General features: G+C 39.3%; 1 protein-coding gene across 4 annotated transcripts in view; it reads left to right on the top strand.

Moving 5' to 3' along the window:
* PLA2G4A (phospholipase A2 group IVA) overlaps positions 1-17,226 on the top strand; it is a 151,407-nt gene that overhangs the window by 51,298 nt on the left and 82,883 nt on the right. For all 4 annotated transcript variants that reach the window (XM_036070942.2, XM_078078035.1, XM_036070943.2 and 1 more), the window contains 2 exons: positions 15,727-15,875; positions 16,591-16,704. In XM_036070942.2, coding sequence (XP_035926835.1) covers positions 15,727-15,875; positions 16,591-16,704 — 263 coding nt within the window. The remainder of the gene's footprint in view (positions 1-15,726; positions 15,876-16,590; positions 16,705-17,226) is intronic.

Genomic DNA, 17,226 nt, shown 5'->3' with positions numbered 1-17,226 from the left:
TCTTTTTTAATCATAGAGATGTTAGGAGAATTCAAGGAGTTGACTAAAGTGAAGTACTCACATGCCTGACCCACAGTACACACTCAATAAGTGTTACCTATTATGGCTAAAATTATTTCAGATCCCAACATCAGAAGACATTTATTTCTTAAATATAACCTCTGTGTGAGCTAAAGAATATTCTCTGGGGATAGTCTGTGCACTGGGATAATTTTCACTTTTTCATCTTGGAGACAAGAAATTTCCATGGTGAATGTGTTGAGCAAATCGCTGGATCCTTCTTCTTCAGCTTGGAAGAAAGAAATGGTGGAATGGCACTTCCGTTGTCTTTTCTGATACACTTGGGCACAGTTCACTCCTGTGTTCCTCTCACAGCAGTCCAGACTCTGTTTAACACTTGTCACCTGGGCATCTAATCAAGCATTTGTAAAACTGTGGCCTGTGTCTTACTCACTTTTTAGAAAATCGGTGCTTAGCCTTGAGTCTGGCCTAATAGTTAGATCTCAGAGAATTTTGGATTAATGAATAGAATGCACAAATGTGTGTAATTACACCTTTCTTCTTGGATATTGCTTTCTTTTTGCCACACTAAAGAGAGAATTTTTTTTTAATGTTTTTTTATTTATTCATGAGAGTCAGAGAGAGAGAGAGAGAAGCAGAGGCAGAGGGAGAAGCAGGCTCCCCACTAGCAAGGAGCATGATGCGGGACTCGATCCCAGGACCCTGGGATCATGACCTGAGCCGAAGGCAGACACTTAACCATCTGAGCCACCCAGGCGCCCCACTAAAGAGAGAATTTTAAAAATAATTTTAGGGATGCCTGGGTGGCTTAGTCGGTTGAGCATCTGACTCTTGATTTTGGCTCAGGTTATGATCTCGGGGTCGTGAGATCGAGCCCCTTGTCAGGCTCCATGCTGGGTGTGGAGCCTGCTTGGGATTCTCTCTCTCTCCCTTTGCCCCTTCCCCCACTCCCCTCTCTAATAATAATTTTATACTCCATCTTTTTTTTTTTTTTAAGACTTTATTTGTTGGAGAGAGAGAAAGAGAGCACAAGCAGGGGGAGTGGCAAGCAGAGGGAGAAGCAGGCTTCCCGCAGAGCAGGGAGCCCGATGCGGGGCTCGATCCCAGGACCCTGGGATCATGACCTGAGCCAAAGGCAGAGGATTAACTGACTGAGTCACCCAGGCGTCCCTATACTCCATCTTTTTTGTAAATTATAAACACTGCTGCTATTTCTATCCATAGCTATCTAGAATTTTCCTGGGTTTCAATGTACAGAAACTTTATAACACCTTTGGATTAATATAATCGATCTTTTCTTAGATTAATTATGGTGTTTCAAATATATATATATTTTTTATAAGTGGCGCTGCTGTTGGCCTATAGCCGCCTGCTACCCTTAAGTATATTTTTCTGAAGTCAGATATTTCCCTAGCATTAGCCCTTAAGTTAATGATGAGCATGAGTTTGGGTTTACTAATATTTTTGGAATGTTTTGAGTATCCACCCAAGGTTTTAAAAATTCTATGTATAATGAAACTGTTTCCCAGTGGGATTTTTATGGGAGATAATTTCAAGATGAATAAAATGTTCCAGAACATGCCTGCCTCTGATCTCTTATCTTGTATTTTCTGTAAAGTTGAGAAATAGATTGTGTTAGGAGGGCACTACTGTTCTTTTTTCATTTCGAATGTCACGTAGTTTATTAAATGGACAAATGTTTTATGAGTACAGTTAGTCCTTTTTATCTTTATTTAAATGTCATAAGATTTTGTGTGTGTGTGTTATATGTATATATTTGTGTGTCTAGGTCTGATGAGTACAGTAAATACTGTCCTGTGATATTTTGATAATATTAATCAGTCCTTGGGTGGATTTTTACCACATTTATTCAATAAGATTAACAGCTATATTGCAGTTGTATATTTGACAGCAATGCTTTTGAGACATAATAAAAGCAGGTTCCCATCAAAATGAAGAGTATGTTACCAGTACTCATAGGGACACAATCCACATGTTCCCTCTCTTTTTTTTTTTTAAAGACCTATCACTGATGGAGCCTCCTTATTTGTTTTTTTTTTATCATATATGTCTTATACTTGGGCTTCTTTGTCTTAAAATACTTTTTATATTTTAGTGTGTATATATATTTTAATGTATATAAAAACTATATATTAACACGTATACTTTAACATGTTAATGTTGTACCGAGTGAAGGGAAATCTTCATTCTAAAAACTTTTTAAAAACTGAGTGATATGCAAACTTCTTTTCATATGTTAAGTAAATTCTCTGCCAAAAATCATATACCACTTCTGTATTGAAAAGGTATGATTAATATCTCATGGAATTAAGTTTAAAAGTAGTTAAATGTTTCTTAAATTTCCTCAAAAAAGTATGCTCTTAAACTTTTTATGTCAAAGAGAATACCTCTGCTGCTCTAAAAATTTAAACATGTGAAAACATTTATCATTATATTATTTTAGTATATTTCCATATTTTAAAATTTTTCTTAAAAATTAAAAGTATATAATGTAGAGATTGAAATGACTAGTAAATGAAATGATTAATGAAACTTAGCCAAGGGATAGTCTGGGGATTTTTGTAAATGTTACTGACTCCTTAGAAGTCTTCTTCCATTGCATCAATTCCTCCCGATGCATCAATATATTTTTTATGAACTATTTTAGATAAAATTCTAAACAAAATTATTTTAAGTTGATGTACAAGGTTAATCGAAATCTGCAGATGCAAAATGAAATAACAGCTTTGAACTTTTAACTTTGCAAAAGAAATGTTACAGAAATATATAATGCGTTATAAATGTCCATTATTAGCATCCTCATTGATAAATGCTGAGCATCTGCTGTTTTGTTTTTTTTTTTTAAAGATTTTATTTATTTATTTGAGAGAGAGAGAATGAGAGAGAGCACATGAGAGGGGTTAGGGTCAGAGGGAGAAGCAGACTCCCCGCCGAGCAGGGAGCCCGATGCGGGACTCGATCCAGGGACTCCAGGATCATGACCTGAGCTGAAGGCAGTCGCTTAACCAACTGAGCCACCCAGGCGTCCCAAGAGCATCTGCTGTTTATACCTTGTACTCACCCAGTGCCTTGAGAAATACAAAAGAAATAAACATAATACGTGTGGTAGATAACTTTATTGAGTGCCTGTCCCATACCCAAGAGGAAGCATGGCTTAGAGATCAGAGCAAGGACTCTGGAAGTAGCTTGCTTGGATTCAACTCTCCCTTCTATTTATTAACCGCATGATTTTGGGTAAGTTACTTACTTTTTCTAAGCCTCAATTTCCTCAGTGGTTAAATGGGCGTAATAATTATACCTTCCTCATAGATTTTTTTTATGAGGATTAAATAAGATTATAAAGTGTTTAGAAAGGGGCTTGATGAATAGTATACACAATACATGTTAAATAAATAAACAAAAATGCGAAGGAGAGTTCTTAGAACTTAACATCATACTTCATTTATTCAGTTTAGTAACATGAGAAGATATGTGCTGTTTTTATTTTAATTTTACAGATACAAACATTTTTAAAAAGACATTAAATAATCTAAAATCACACAGCTGTTAGGTTTTATGGCTAGAACTTGAACTTATCTCACTCTGATGCATACTTGTACAGCGGCTTTGCCTTTGAGCTATTTGTGGTCTAGATGAAAAGATGAAATAGATATGAATAACTCTGGAAAACTAGCCCAAGAAGGTATGCACTCAGTAATTGTGTGTTTAGGCTATATGATGTTACTGTTGAAAAGTGTTGGCAGTAAGCTTCGCAGAAGACTTCACAGCTTGAATGGAGATTGAGATAGGTTTTATAACTAAGTAGAATTTTAATATGTTATTATTAAATAATTCTGACATTTTAGTTTAGAAAAAAAATCATAAAAGGTTTTAAACATGGGACAGACATAGTATGTGTACTATACGTTATTAGGGAATCTGGCCATTTTTTAATGGTTTATGCTAATGAATAAATGTGAGGTAGCAGGGATAATGCCTTGTTTGAGTACAGTGGTTCTAGACAGGGGTAGGGGGCCGGTTTTGCTGCACAGGGTACCCTGGGCCATAATATCTAGTGACATTCTTAATTGTCACAGTTAGGGGATCCTACTAGCATCTCGTGTGTAGAGGGCAGGGAGCATCGCAGAGCAATGATCTGACCCAAAATGTCAGTATCGTCAGGTTGAGAACTCCTTTTTTTTAATGAAAAATAAGAATTGTTCTTGTGTAGAGTAGAATGCGTATCTACAGCTAAATCCATATAGCCAACATTAACCATATAAATTAATGTTTTATAATACTACATAAGAATTTTTGGAGAATTACTCTCTCTCCAACCTAAACAGATGCCAAGAAACATTCCTAGATGCTAAACTTTTAAAAACATTCCAAACATAGATAAACTGATAACAAAGGTATTTTTAGTTTCCTTCCAAAAAGGTATCCCAGAGATTTAAGTAGAAAGGCAATGCAAGGAGTAACAAACATTTCAGTTCTATTCTAGATTGACATTTTGCTTGCTTTGGGTTGTTTTGAATTGAACTTTCTCTGTTTTCTCATGAATATCAACATTCTTTACAGTAAGTTTTGTTTTGTTTTTTACTATATGCCTGATGGTAGCCCGCTTCATTAATGTACTGAGTCAGTTGTTAGTTCAAGCTCTACACAAGTCAAGCTGACATAAGTCAGTTGTGTATAGATGTTACTGGGCTTTCTTTCTGGCATCCAGTTGGCTGATGCTACATTCTGATAGTTTCTTGTCCCTTTGCAAAAGGAAACGTGTGACCCAAGAAAGCACTTTCATAGATCTGAGGCTGTGAGAAAAAGAAAAATGAAAAAAATAGGGAGAGTTCAAATTGGAGACTCTGCCTGATCAAGGGATTCAAAAATAGTGTTAATAAAACTGCTTTGTAATTTCCAGTGAGGGAAAGGTATTGTATGATGATCTGGGTTCCCAGACGATGCTGCTGCCCTGGTAAGGGCTTTGCTTCTCTCTCTCCAATGTATCCGGACTCACTGCTGAAGTTCTGTGTCACGAAACCACACTGAATTCACTAACTTTTCCAGCTTCTGCATTTCCAGCAATTTGCAGGGACTGCCCTTCAACATCTAAAGCCGTCACAATTCCAACTCTGAGCCTGTTCTGGAGGAAGCAGGGGCTGCTCTCTACAAACAAGTCCCTTGACATTCTCCTCTGTTCCTTGGAATTATTAAGGGGGGCAAAATGGGATTCAAAGGTTTATTATTATATTTGCATTTAGAACTTGAAAATAAAGGTTAAATGCAAATGCACTTAGAAGAAATGACTGGCATTGACTTCTGTACAAATGAATGAGATGAGACAGAGCTCCAGGAAGGTTGAGACATACTAGGCAAGGGTAGAGAGAAGTTAGAGAGGGAAGATTGTTGGGCCTAAAGTAAAGGTCACCCCTTCTGCAGTATTGCTCAGGTTTAGTCCATCATCCATTACTTCAATAATATTTATATGTTCCGGGGCGCCTGGGTGGTTCAGTTGGTTAAGCCACTGCCTTCGGCTCAGGTCATGATCCTGGAGTCCCGGGATCGAGTCCCGCATCGGGCTCCCTGCTCAGCAGGGAGTCTGCTTCTCCCTCTGACCTTCCCCCTTCTCATGCTCTCTCTCTCTATCTCATTCTCTCTCTCAAATAAGTAAACAAAATCTTTAAAAATAATAATAATAATATTTATATGTTCCTATAATGTTTCAGACTTTATGCTAGACTCTTAGACATAGTAGTGAATAGGAAGGATGTGGTTCCTGCCATCATGGAGCTTATAGTTTACTAGAGGCAAAAATAGGTAAGAGTTATTAGTGTTGGTATATTTGAAAGAGCAAGGAATTTGGCTTCAGAAAGACTAGGCTAAAATCCGGTCTCTGAATGACCTTGCTCAGCTTACTAAATGCCTCTGAGTCTCTGCTTCCTCACCTACATAACTGGGAGAATAATACCTAAATCAGCAAGTTGAAGCTTGATGTGGAATTATTTTTATTTTATGCATATGTATATAGATGTAGCCTACAGGGTTTATAGTGATTTATAGTGGCCAATTTTACTTGATAAGAAAACAGAACAACTAGTTGACGACGGATGTATGAACTGGATAAGGGAAAAAAGAAGAGCTCATTCCACTCATCCTTTATGTGTACAGTATTTGGACTCTTGAAAATTCTTAGGACAAGGACACAACTTAATAATGTTTAGTTATCAGCTAAAATGTCAAAAAGAAAGCATAAGGATATGCACAAGTAAAAGAGAAGCCATGTTTTCTTACTCAGAATGGATGCTTCTGCCATCAGTGTGACTGTATGGAATGTTCAAAATGTATGGATTCCAGGGATGCCTCGTGGCCTGAATGTTGGCTCTTGAGGGTGATGCTGCTGTGCATGGTGGAGGAGGGTCACTGACTGGAAGGAGAACCTGGGGTCCAGTTGGGGGAGCTCTGCAGCCCTCTCTCACCACGCTTAGGCCTGCCCTCCCAGTCCTAGTCAGTGAAGGACAAAAGTGTGTTTCACAAAGACAGTCGTGGTATTATGGTGGAGGCATTACAAAGAGTGGTTTGAATGTGGGGAAAATAAGCAACTATGAGATTATGTGAAGAGTCAGGTGAGAGGTATTGCTTAATTGAACTGGGGCGGTGATATTTTGAGTGGGCTTGAGGAAGCAGAAGTGATGACCACGTGAGGGGTGGAATAGGTGAGGCAGATGGGACAGAGGAGCCGTGAAGAAAAGAGAACAATTCTTGTGTTTCCCGCTCTGACGGCTGGGAGTGATGGATCCATGAAGTAAATTAGGAAAGTTAGGAAAAATAACAAGTTTTTACCTTTAGGTTTTTGGTTTATTTTGCTTTATTTTTCTTTTGTCTTGCGGATAAGGAAAGAAAGATGGAAAGAAAATAAATTTGTTTTGTACATGTTGAGTTTGAGGTATTTTCAAGGCATTCAAGAACAGATTCAAAATCTCAAAGGAGAGAGGGGCTCAGAGATGTAGATTAGGGAGCATGTCCTATTTCTGTGACAACTAGAATTAAGAGAGGATTAGAGGACTTCCAGAATTGACTCAGAATGGTTAAAAAAAGATGGAAGCCTTTAAAAATGTATTACTCTGCAATAGGGTTTATATGGACATGTGATCAAGAATCTCGTATCTGTCGAGCTTATACCACCCCCTTCCTGCAGCCTTGAGGGAGTGAGTGAATGCATTGTGACTGCCATTTAAACCTTGAAGACGATCAGCTTTAAACGATATGAGATTAATCAAACTACAGGATTCATGTGTGCCACATGATCTGAAGGGTACATACATATTGAGTGTGTTTTTTAAGACTCTGTAAATAACAGATAATTCCTTAACAAGTTGGTTTTGACCACATGAGCATTCATTTTTTTTTAAGGGGTTCACTTCATCTTGAAGGACTCTTTTGAAGGATTTGTAAGAGATATGACATGAAAGCCCACAAGTTAGTGTGAGCTGAGGGGAAGATGGTAGAGAAAGATATACTGAGGGAACATTTACAGAACTAGGTAGGAAATCACAAGTCATGATATATTTTATTTGCACAAAGGGTATTGCACTGAGAAAAAGCTCATTGAGTTCTATACTGAAGCTATGATACGGGCATGATGGTTGCCAGGAACTCGGGGAGTGGGAGGCGGGAACAGAGAGATGTCGGTCAAAGGATACAAACTTCCAGTTATAAGATGAATAAGTTCTGGGGATCTAATTACAACATGGTGATCATAGTTAACAATACTGTATTATATATTTGGAAGTTGCTAAGAAAGTAGATCTTCGATGTTTTCATCACAAAAAGAAATGGTATTTGTGTGAGATGATAGAGGTGTTAACTACCCCTACTGTGATCATTGCTTGGCAATATGTGTATCAGATTATCATGTTGTACACCTCATATCTCAATAAAGCCAAGATAAAAGTTACAATAAGGAGAATAACTGATTATGTAATAGAACAAGGTGGAGCACAATGGGTCAGAATTTTACAAGATGATGGGAATAGAAGCAGTAAGTCTAGACTACATTTTTAAAAAAGATTTATTTATTTATTTGAGAGAGAACAAGAACATAGCAGGAGGGGTAGAGGGAGAGAGACAATCTCAAGTAGACTCCCAACTGAGTACGGAGCCTGATGTGGGACTCGATCTCAGGATCCTGAAATCATGACCCGAGCCGAAACCAAGAGTCGGATGCTTATCTGACTGTACCACCCAGGTGCCCCAGTATAGACTACATTTATTTTTCTAAACTCTTTGCTGAGGATAGGAGCAATCTTGAGGAATTGGCAAAATTAATGAAATCTTGTTTATTTTGTTATTGATCAACATTTGTTTATAGGTTGAGAAGATGTGGCCAAGGCAAAGCAAATAATTACAGATTAAATTTGGGCTAGGGATGAATGAGAAATAGAAGAGGTAGAGAATAGTATGAAATTGAGAGAAGAGGGTATAGAGATGTTTTCTTCTAAGACCTGAAGGAAGAACTTAAGTATGAATAAATACATTTTCTAATTATAAATATTGCTTTATGGTTGTGATGTATGTGGAAGGGAAGTTGAATGAGTACATCTAATCCTCTTGTTTTGTTTTCCTGGTGAAGGATGAGTCTGAGTTGTGTCCTCGGATGAGGAGTAGTGGATAGGGTAGGTGACCTGAGAAATGCAGTAAATTTCTGGACAGTCATGTGAAGAGTGGAAATAAAAGGAATAGGGATTAGTATATGTTGGGTCAAGTTAATGACTCAGTGGTCATTGGACTATGCTGAAGTAACTAACAGCAGAGCATTCATTTCCCCTAAGTGCAACTTAGAAACCACAGATTAAATTAATTTTTAAAATGTCTGAAGGTTTGAAAAGCCACTGGTCAACTGGGATGTTAAGGACCAATATCCCAGAGAAGTCATTGAAGTAGGCCCAGCATTCTGCAAACCATTTCCCCCCTCAATCCATTGCTGGATCTAGGTGATTTGGGGGATAACAGGGAGACAGGGATGTGGAAAGTAGCCAAGCAGTGAAGAGGCAGAGAATCCAACAGAGCTTTGGCAATCTCGAAGGACATGGGGACACAAAAGCTGCATTTCAGAACTAAGCCAGTTAGAATTTGAGGGGCAATATCTCTGAGAGAGGGGAAGCCCATAGAAGCTGAAAGACAGTGCCTTCACCATGTGCACTGGCCAAGTCTTAATCTGTGCAGGGCAACAGGCTGAGAAGCAAACATAAAATCCCCCGAAAACAAAGCAGAAGTATTGGCAGCCTCATGGTGCTAAGAGGGAAAAAAACTGGAGATCAGAACTGCCAAATGTAAGCCTACTACACAGTGGGAATGAACAAGAGGTAGGCTGAACCTTACAAAGATTTGAGTCAATCTCAGATTTGAGATTTTGGGTTAAATTGAGGCGATCCCTCCTATTCTCACTGCCTGCCAGAAGATAAGATGGGTCCTCTGTGGAAGTAGATCTAGCTGCCTCACAAATTTTCATAAAAAGTTCTGGCATTCAGCAGAGAATTGCCGGGTGTACCAAAAAACAAGATCAAGAAAAATAAATAGTTCTCCACATAATACTTAAAATAACTATGATTAATATGCCTTCGGCTCAGGTCTTGATCCCAGGGTCCTGGGATCGAGCCCCACATCTGGCCCCCTGCTCAGCGGGGAGTCTGCTTCTCCCTCTCCCACTCCCCCTGCTTGTGTTCCTTCTCTCGCTGTGTCTCTTTCTGTCAAATAAATAAATACAATCTTTAAAAAAATAAAATTTAAAAAAAAACTAAACTGCTGTTGAAATTCGTACATTTATCATGAGGCTAACAATTCCTTTCCTGGCCAGCCACTTGGCCAGCGTAGTACAGGGAAAGTGAAAAGGCTGGCCATCACAAACCCTTTAAGTTTTTAAACCTTAAAAGCTCAAAAACCTTTAAACTCAAAAAGCTTTAAGTTCTCCACATAATTAGCATGATCAGGAAATCATAAACATTTCAGAGGGACGACATTTGAGGACAATTCAGAGGCATTTATTTCAACAAATTATTATTTAATTTTTGGTCTTACTATGGTATTCCTATTTTGGTGGTGATGGAAGCAGAATGCTTGAATATCAGCCTGTCACCTTATATAGATTGCCACCTAACACACCACACATACTTTATTCTTGGATTTATTTTCATGTGGCCACTTGAAAATGTCTTTAATGGCTGGAAAGAAACGGAAGTGAATTACTGGATTGTGCTTAATATAGTCTATGGCAGAATAACTCCATGACAGAAGGTCAGTAAGCCTATTGATTTCTCAATGCCAAAACGTTTCTACTTTTCTGTGGGTGTTATTTATATCATTGTTGTTTAGTCGATTTTAATAATATATACTTTAAACCATGTTTTTCAAACTTGTGTACATAAGAATCACCTGGTCAAGCTGTTAAAAATGTAGATTTCTAAGCCTGTGCTCTGACCGAAGATGCAAGGTGTTTGCATTTTTGACACTCCAGATGATTCTGTGAAGATACTTTAGAGGACTGCATTTTGAAAAACCCACTTTAAGCTCACCATCAGCAGTAACAGCTCTTTGGAAAGTGATATTTTGACTGTGAATTTGGGAGAACTATTCCTTTGGGGATTTTTTAAATGCTGTTTATTACAAGAATTATAACAGGTTATAGGTCATCTTTATTTATAGTGGAGGGTTTAAGTTGTGGAGCAAAGTGGATATGAGAAAGCCAATGGAGGACATTTAAAATAGAACTTAGAGAGTATAGAAGCTGCCATCAGCCCCTATCATGAATCACATAATATTTTGCTCAGACAAAGCTGAAATGACAGATGGATCTTTTATTAATTTAGGTAGGCACTCCTTAAACTACTAAAGTTTATGAGAGGTTTTACAACCCAGGAATTCTGAAGCTATTTCTGGTGCATGTAGTTTCATGTCATCTTTATGGGATTTATGGGAGCAAAAAAAGATCTGTATCCCATACCCCCAACATTTTTGTTTGTCAAGATTGAGATAAAAGGATGAGAGGTAAGAATGTCTTTGCCCACACACTACTTCTTTGCTTTACCACCTATTTGGCTGGAATGAATCAAGGTGAAGCCGAATCAGTGACTCAACATCCAGTTACCCTATAGGCATTAATTCACAAAACCGTGAAATAAGTATACAGGAGAAAAAAACACCGAACATTTCTTTTCCTGCATTTGCCTTTTTCTAACCCCTCTCCCCCTTCTAAAGCACCGGGCTTGGTTTTGCCGTCAAAATGGGCTGCTCTCCCTTTTCAAAGCTTCCCTGCAGCTTTCCCTTTCTGAAGCCAGTGAAGATTACAGATGATGTAAAGAAAGCGAGCTATGTGATTATCGTAATCCGATTTTAAACTCGTGTCCTAAAACTCCTGTTCATCCCGCAGCGGATGCTACATCCTGCCCCCGCTACGGATGGTTCTCGGCTTGCAGAGATCAGCCGTGACGCTGACTGCGGCATCAGCGCTCGCAGCTGGCCGTGCTTTTCCGCTGCCCAGCACCCTTTGACAACTTAACGTTGAGGTCTCTTGCTAATGAAGCAAGGGGAGAAGCTCACACAACTAGCACTCTTGACAAGAGCTGTAGAATATTGATTGCATTTAAAAGTGAAAAGCAGAATCCAAAGGGAATTGAACAGGATTCTAATTTGCTTTTTAAAAAGGTCTGTCTGATCAAGATATCCACTGATCTATTTGACAACATTGGTAATTGGGGATCTTATCTAAGGGGTGGGACCATAATCTGGGGCCTCATACTTGTTTTATGTTCATCCTTTTGCATGTGCTGATGCATGTACCCGTTTGCTGCCCATCATGACCCCCTGGAGCCATACCTCGGGCCCCTGGACCGACCCCTGGATAGATTCTAACTGCCACACAGCCTGCCGCCCCATTTCAGTGGTCATCGTCCCATTCCCTAACGGCAGTTAGGGTTACTATTCCAGGAGGAGGAATGAGTAAGGGACAGGGGGCTAGGTAGGGAGAGATAGGTAGGGGGCTAGGTGCTCAGGCTCACAGAAATCCCAAAAATCTGGAGGTGTGAGGAAACCAGAGATAAGGGAACAAACCTGCCCTAGGCATGTGGGGTGGGTATCTTTTTATGTCACCTGTGACCAGCAAGAATAACCAGACCCTAAAAAGGAAGTAAGCCATTGAAGGTGTTATGACTAGACCTTGCTCAATGGTGATATCATTAGAGATGTTAAAAGAATTTAAGTTCCCTGGTTAGCTTTCTATAAAAGACCAACCCTAACGGCCCTCAATGGCAACCCTGTAGGGACCCTTCTCACTCTTGAGAGCTTTTTCTGTATCTAACTTCTATCGCTTTACTCAAAAAAAAAAAAAAGGGCTGTCGGTCTATGTTTTAATACAGAAGTGTAGTGTTGGCGTCTTGTATTCTCTTTTCATCATCATTTTGTCAGAGTTAGAATTGGCTAAAGTATATGATCCAGACGGAGCACCCAGAATGGCTTAGAAGATGCTTATCTCCCTGACTGACTGACGCTGCTCGGTTTGCTGCAACCTTTTCCCACATGGCTTCTCCCAAGGAACTTAACTTTCTGTTCTCTCCTTGTTTGGCCCAAGAAAACCTCCCCCTCCTCTCCTCAGATTCAAATGAAGACCAAGCCTCAAAGGCAATTTTGCCGCCTACGATTTGACTTTATTTGTGGGTAATAATCTGAGCGACTGAGTTACTAGTCACCGGCATGGTGTATCTGCTTGCCTCCCCTTTACTCTCGCCTCTAAAATTAGGCTGTTAGCATCTGACTCACTTCCATCGTTCAGATCTGCAGTTTCGCGTTGGGCTGCTTGGAAAGCCAAGCTGCTTCTTGACAGGTAGCTCCTGGCAGAGAGCAGGCACTCAAGTATTTGTTGAATGAATGAGTGATGTTTACCGTTTGCAGGCCTCCTCCTCTCAGACACTTTTTGTTTTCTAGATTGGTTTTTTTGCTTGGTTTTGGATTTTCTCATGTTTGGGGGAAACAGCTAGAAAAGAGCATTAGCCCCATGAGAAAGCACCTGCCCTATGGGATGAAGAAGGGTTACATTTTTATACATTTAATGTGAAATCCCAACTGAATCTTTTCCTTTAAATCATGTGCTGACTTTTACTCAAAAGAGGAAAGATATTTTTCTTGATGATCTTCTACCACCTGCTGTTCTAAATATGTCATTTTATTTCTGACTTGACATCTTGAGCTCTGGCGCCATGGCAGAAATATGGTTGAGGAAAAGGAACGTCTCCAGGCTGAGGAGGTGCGAAGAGTCACCTTGTAGCATGCCCTTCTCTTCTTTGGCCCATTTCCCCTTGCCTTGCTTCCTGCTCAGTCTTTTTGTTTTCTAGCTTGTCTTCCATGGTCCTAATGAAAGATAGAAGCGTTAAGTTAGAAATTGCAATATGTAAGTGTATCAGACCAACACACTGGATTCATTATACTCATGCAATATATGCCAATTATAGCTCCGTAAGAATAAACAATACATAAAATTCCAATAACTGCCTATTTCCTTTTCTCTAAAGCAGGATATCGAAAGTGTGAACAGAAGATGACCTACATCAGTATCAGCTAGAATATTTGTTTAAAATGCAGATTCCTAGGCCCTTTGCAGATCTACTGATCATAGGTCTTAGGGGATGAGGGTCAAGGGTCTGCATTTTTAACCAGAGCTCTAGGCATTTATATCGTACTCTTTTGAGACTCAGCTGCCCTTGACCAATGACGCATTAAGTCCAAGTGAGAAAATTAAATAAAAGACAATTCCAAATGCATATACCTCGTGTGTAGACCTTTCCACTTTACAATAAAAACACACACTTAAAATATGTGATCACCACATAGAACTATGAACAGTGCTTAAAAATTAAGTGAAGGGCATTGGTTAAATTGTTTGATGACCGTAACTATTGTTGAAAGACAAAGTATATTTTTAAAAAAATGTTTCTTTGAAAAGCAAGCATTTGAGAACTATTATTTTTGCTTTTCCTTTGTTTTCAACGTTTATATGTTTCTGTGTGGACCTCTGCACCGCCTTCTCTCTCTCTCCCTCTCCCCTCCCACCACCGCTCATATTCCTAACTCTCTCACCCCCCTCTCTCCCTGCCCCCTACCTTCCTCCCTCTATCCTTCCCCCGCTTCCCATAACTCTTAAGTCCAGCTCCTCTTTTGATAGCAAGGCCTACCTTATGATCTCGTCTTTAGCACTTAAAAGAATGATTTTTGCAGCCAGATCTTCCTCTGAGACTTACTAGCTGGATGATATTAGACATATTGCTTAACATCTCTCATTTCCTGTTGCCTCAACACTGAAACAGAGCACTTACCTTGTAGTGCCTTTGGGAGATTTGAACCAGACTAATGTGTGTAAAGCACTTAACAGAGATCCTAGCAGTCATTACTCAACTGTTGGTTTTTATGGTTATGAATTTCAATGATTGCATGGGAAAGGGTGTGTTAAAGAGAAAAGTTGAGTCCTTAAGTTAGGAGATTTTTAAGTATTGTGATAGTTGTTAGGTTCTGAAGAGATACAGATGAGTAAGACTTGATCCCTGCCCTCAAGTTGTTGAGTCTTGTAAGGAAAAGACAGATAAATGTATAATTACATCCATAAAATACAGTGTGTGCAATGTTGTAAGATGGTGAAGGACTCAATGGAACCACTAAGGAGGGAGTGATGAGTGTTTCCACTGCTTAGTGTCAGTTGCCTTGTTGCTATGTGAATATATAATGGGAAGAAACTTAAATAGCCCCTTTATTTGCCATTGTTTCTTTCTATTTAAAATGGCACCCACATCATGCCCTGACTCCAGCAGGCCTTTATGTACAAGAGAAAAAGCTGTCACTTCCTTGAGACACCCACTTCCATCTGATTGAATGCTGCTATAATAAATACGGAAATATATGTTGATCACTAATACAAATGCCAGCCCACTAAGGGTTGTTCAGTGTACAACCTGTACAGCTGTGCCAGGCAACCCTATAACTACAAACAATATTTATCTCACACCAACTTTAATTATTTTGCTTGGCAAATAAAGTAATTAGGATAATTTTTGTACTGTAGACAAGCACCATCATCCTGAACCCATGATCTCGTCACCATCATTGTCCTGGGGTGAAGGTTATACTGTAGTTAGCTGGGTGAGATTGTTCTCATCATTTAGTAGTTCCCCTGAGGTGTTGCTGAACATGTTCTTTAAGTGAATAGAGGAATTCTGAGTAAATCATCTCATAAAAGATTCCTTCTCACGGGGCTGTTACGAAGGGCGGGGACATAATACATAAGAAGTATCTAACCTGTAATGTTCTTCCGTTATAGCGTATGTTGTCTCGGACATTTTAAATATGCTACTGCAGATTCATTAAAAATAATCTGACAACACATATTAATAAAACCAAATTAGGGGGCGCCTGGGTGGCTCAGTTGGTTAAGCGACTGCCTTTGGCTCAAGTCATGATCCTGGAGTCCCGGGATCGAGTCCCACATCGGGCTCCCTGCCCAGCAGGGGGTCTGCTTCTCCCTCTGACCCTCCCCCCTCTCATATGCTCTCTCTCATTCTCTCTCTCTCAAATAAATAAATAAAATCTTTAAAAAAATAAAAAAAATAAAACCAAATTAGGAATTATGGATCATATTTTTTCATCCTCCTCACTTGTGTTTACTGTCTACAGTTGACACTCCAGATCCGTACGTGGAACTTTTCATCTCCTCCACCCCTGACAGCAGGAAGAGAACAAGACACTTCAATAATGACATAAACCCTGTGTGGAATGAGACCTTCGAGTTTATTTTGGATCCTAACCAGGAAAATGTTTTGGAGGTCAGTGAATCATTTGCGGACCGTTAGATGGTCCTCATTCATGTTGAAGTTGGTGTTTGAGCTTGTCCCTTTCATGCCGTCTTTCTCCTTGGGCAGGTGTAGCTGGGGTCCAGCTGTGCAGCCTGGAACACTGGGCTCTAAGTGGTGTACATCAAGTGATGTGAGTGCCCAGTGGTAACGCAAGAGTTAGGTAGCGCTGGGAAGAATCTTTTATCCTCCTCCTGTGCTTTGGAGAAAACATATTTTCTAATATAAAGAGGAGGGTCCAAGTACAACAGAATAACAATATCGTCAATGGATTCCTACTTTAAAATAAGTGAACTTTGTTAACGTAAAGTTTCTAACTGAAAATAATTAACCTGAAAATAAGTTAAAATAGATCTTTCCCAAAATGGTTACATGGATTTTCTACATTAATTTATTTCTCATACTCCAAAATAGCATTTCCCCTGGGGGCGGGGGGTAAGGTTCCATTTTTGAAAACATGATAATGATTAAGTCAATCAGGAAAGTGAAAAAGTTAATGACTGTCTTAGTAGCAAATGTGTCAGAAAGAAAAGACAAAGAATTATAACCAGTTGAATACTGAGGGCCTCAAATGACTTAAATATCATTTGAGACCTTTGATTTTTTAAGTGTGGTGGAAATTTTCGATATAATATCCAAAGATCCAAGAGAAATTGTATTCCTGTGTTCTACTTTTTAATCTCTACAGGTCACATTAATGGATGCCAATTATGTCATGGATGAAACTCTAGGGACAGCAACATTCCCCATATCCTCTATGAAAGTAGGAGAGAAGAAAGAGGTTCCTTTTATTTTCAACCAAGTAAGTGACACAACAGGATTATTTTTCAACCTTATGTCAGATAAAAATCTATTTATTCTGGAATCTATTTTATTTGTTTGTTGGAATGTTTCTTTTTTAAAGAGAAAATTTTGTGTCCCTTTTACTTCTTGTCCAAAGCTTTTTATTGTTCTGATATTTATAAGCTTTGATTGAAGTATTACACTGAATAATACAGAGACATTAATCTCTGTTGTTGCTCTAAGTGAGCCAATGGCTTTGGGCCCCCCACCCCCGACCCCACAGGAGGTCTAACAAAACTTTTGAGAAGATAAAGGAAGATGTAAAATCTGAGAGGAATGGCAGAGAGAAAGAGAGAGAGAGAACTCAAAAAGAAAACTGTTGGGGGGCCAGTCATTTAAGCGTCTGACTCTTGATTTCGGGGCCCAGGTCATGATCTCAGGGTCATGGGGTCGAGACCTGCATCAGGCTTCTCGCCCAGCAGAGAGTCGGCTTGGGATTCCCTCTCTCCCACTCCCTCTACCTCTCCCCCTCATTCACGTG

The sequence above is a fragment of the Halichoerus grypus genome, chromosome 7 (assembly GCF_964656455.1).
Source record: "Halichoerus grypus chromosome 7, mHalGry1.hap1.1, whole genome shotgun sequence".
NCBI classification, from domain to species: domain Eukaryota; kingdom Metazoa; phylum Chordata; class Mammalia; order Carnivora; family Phocidae; genus Halichoerus; species Halichoerus grypus.
The sequence above is the reverse complement of the archived record's forward strand: the minus strand, read 5'-3'. Positions and strand labels throughout refer to the sequence as shown.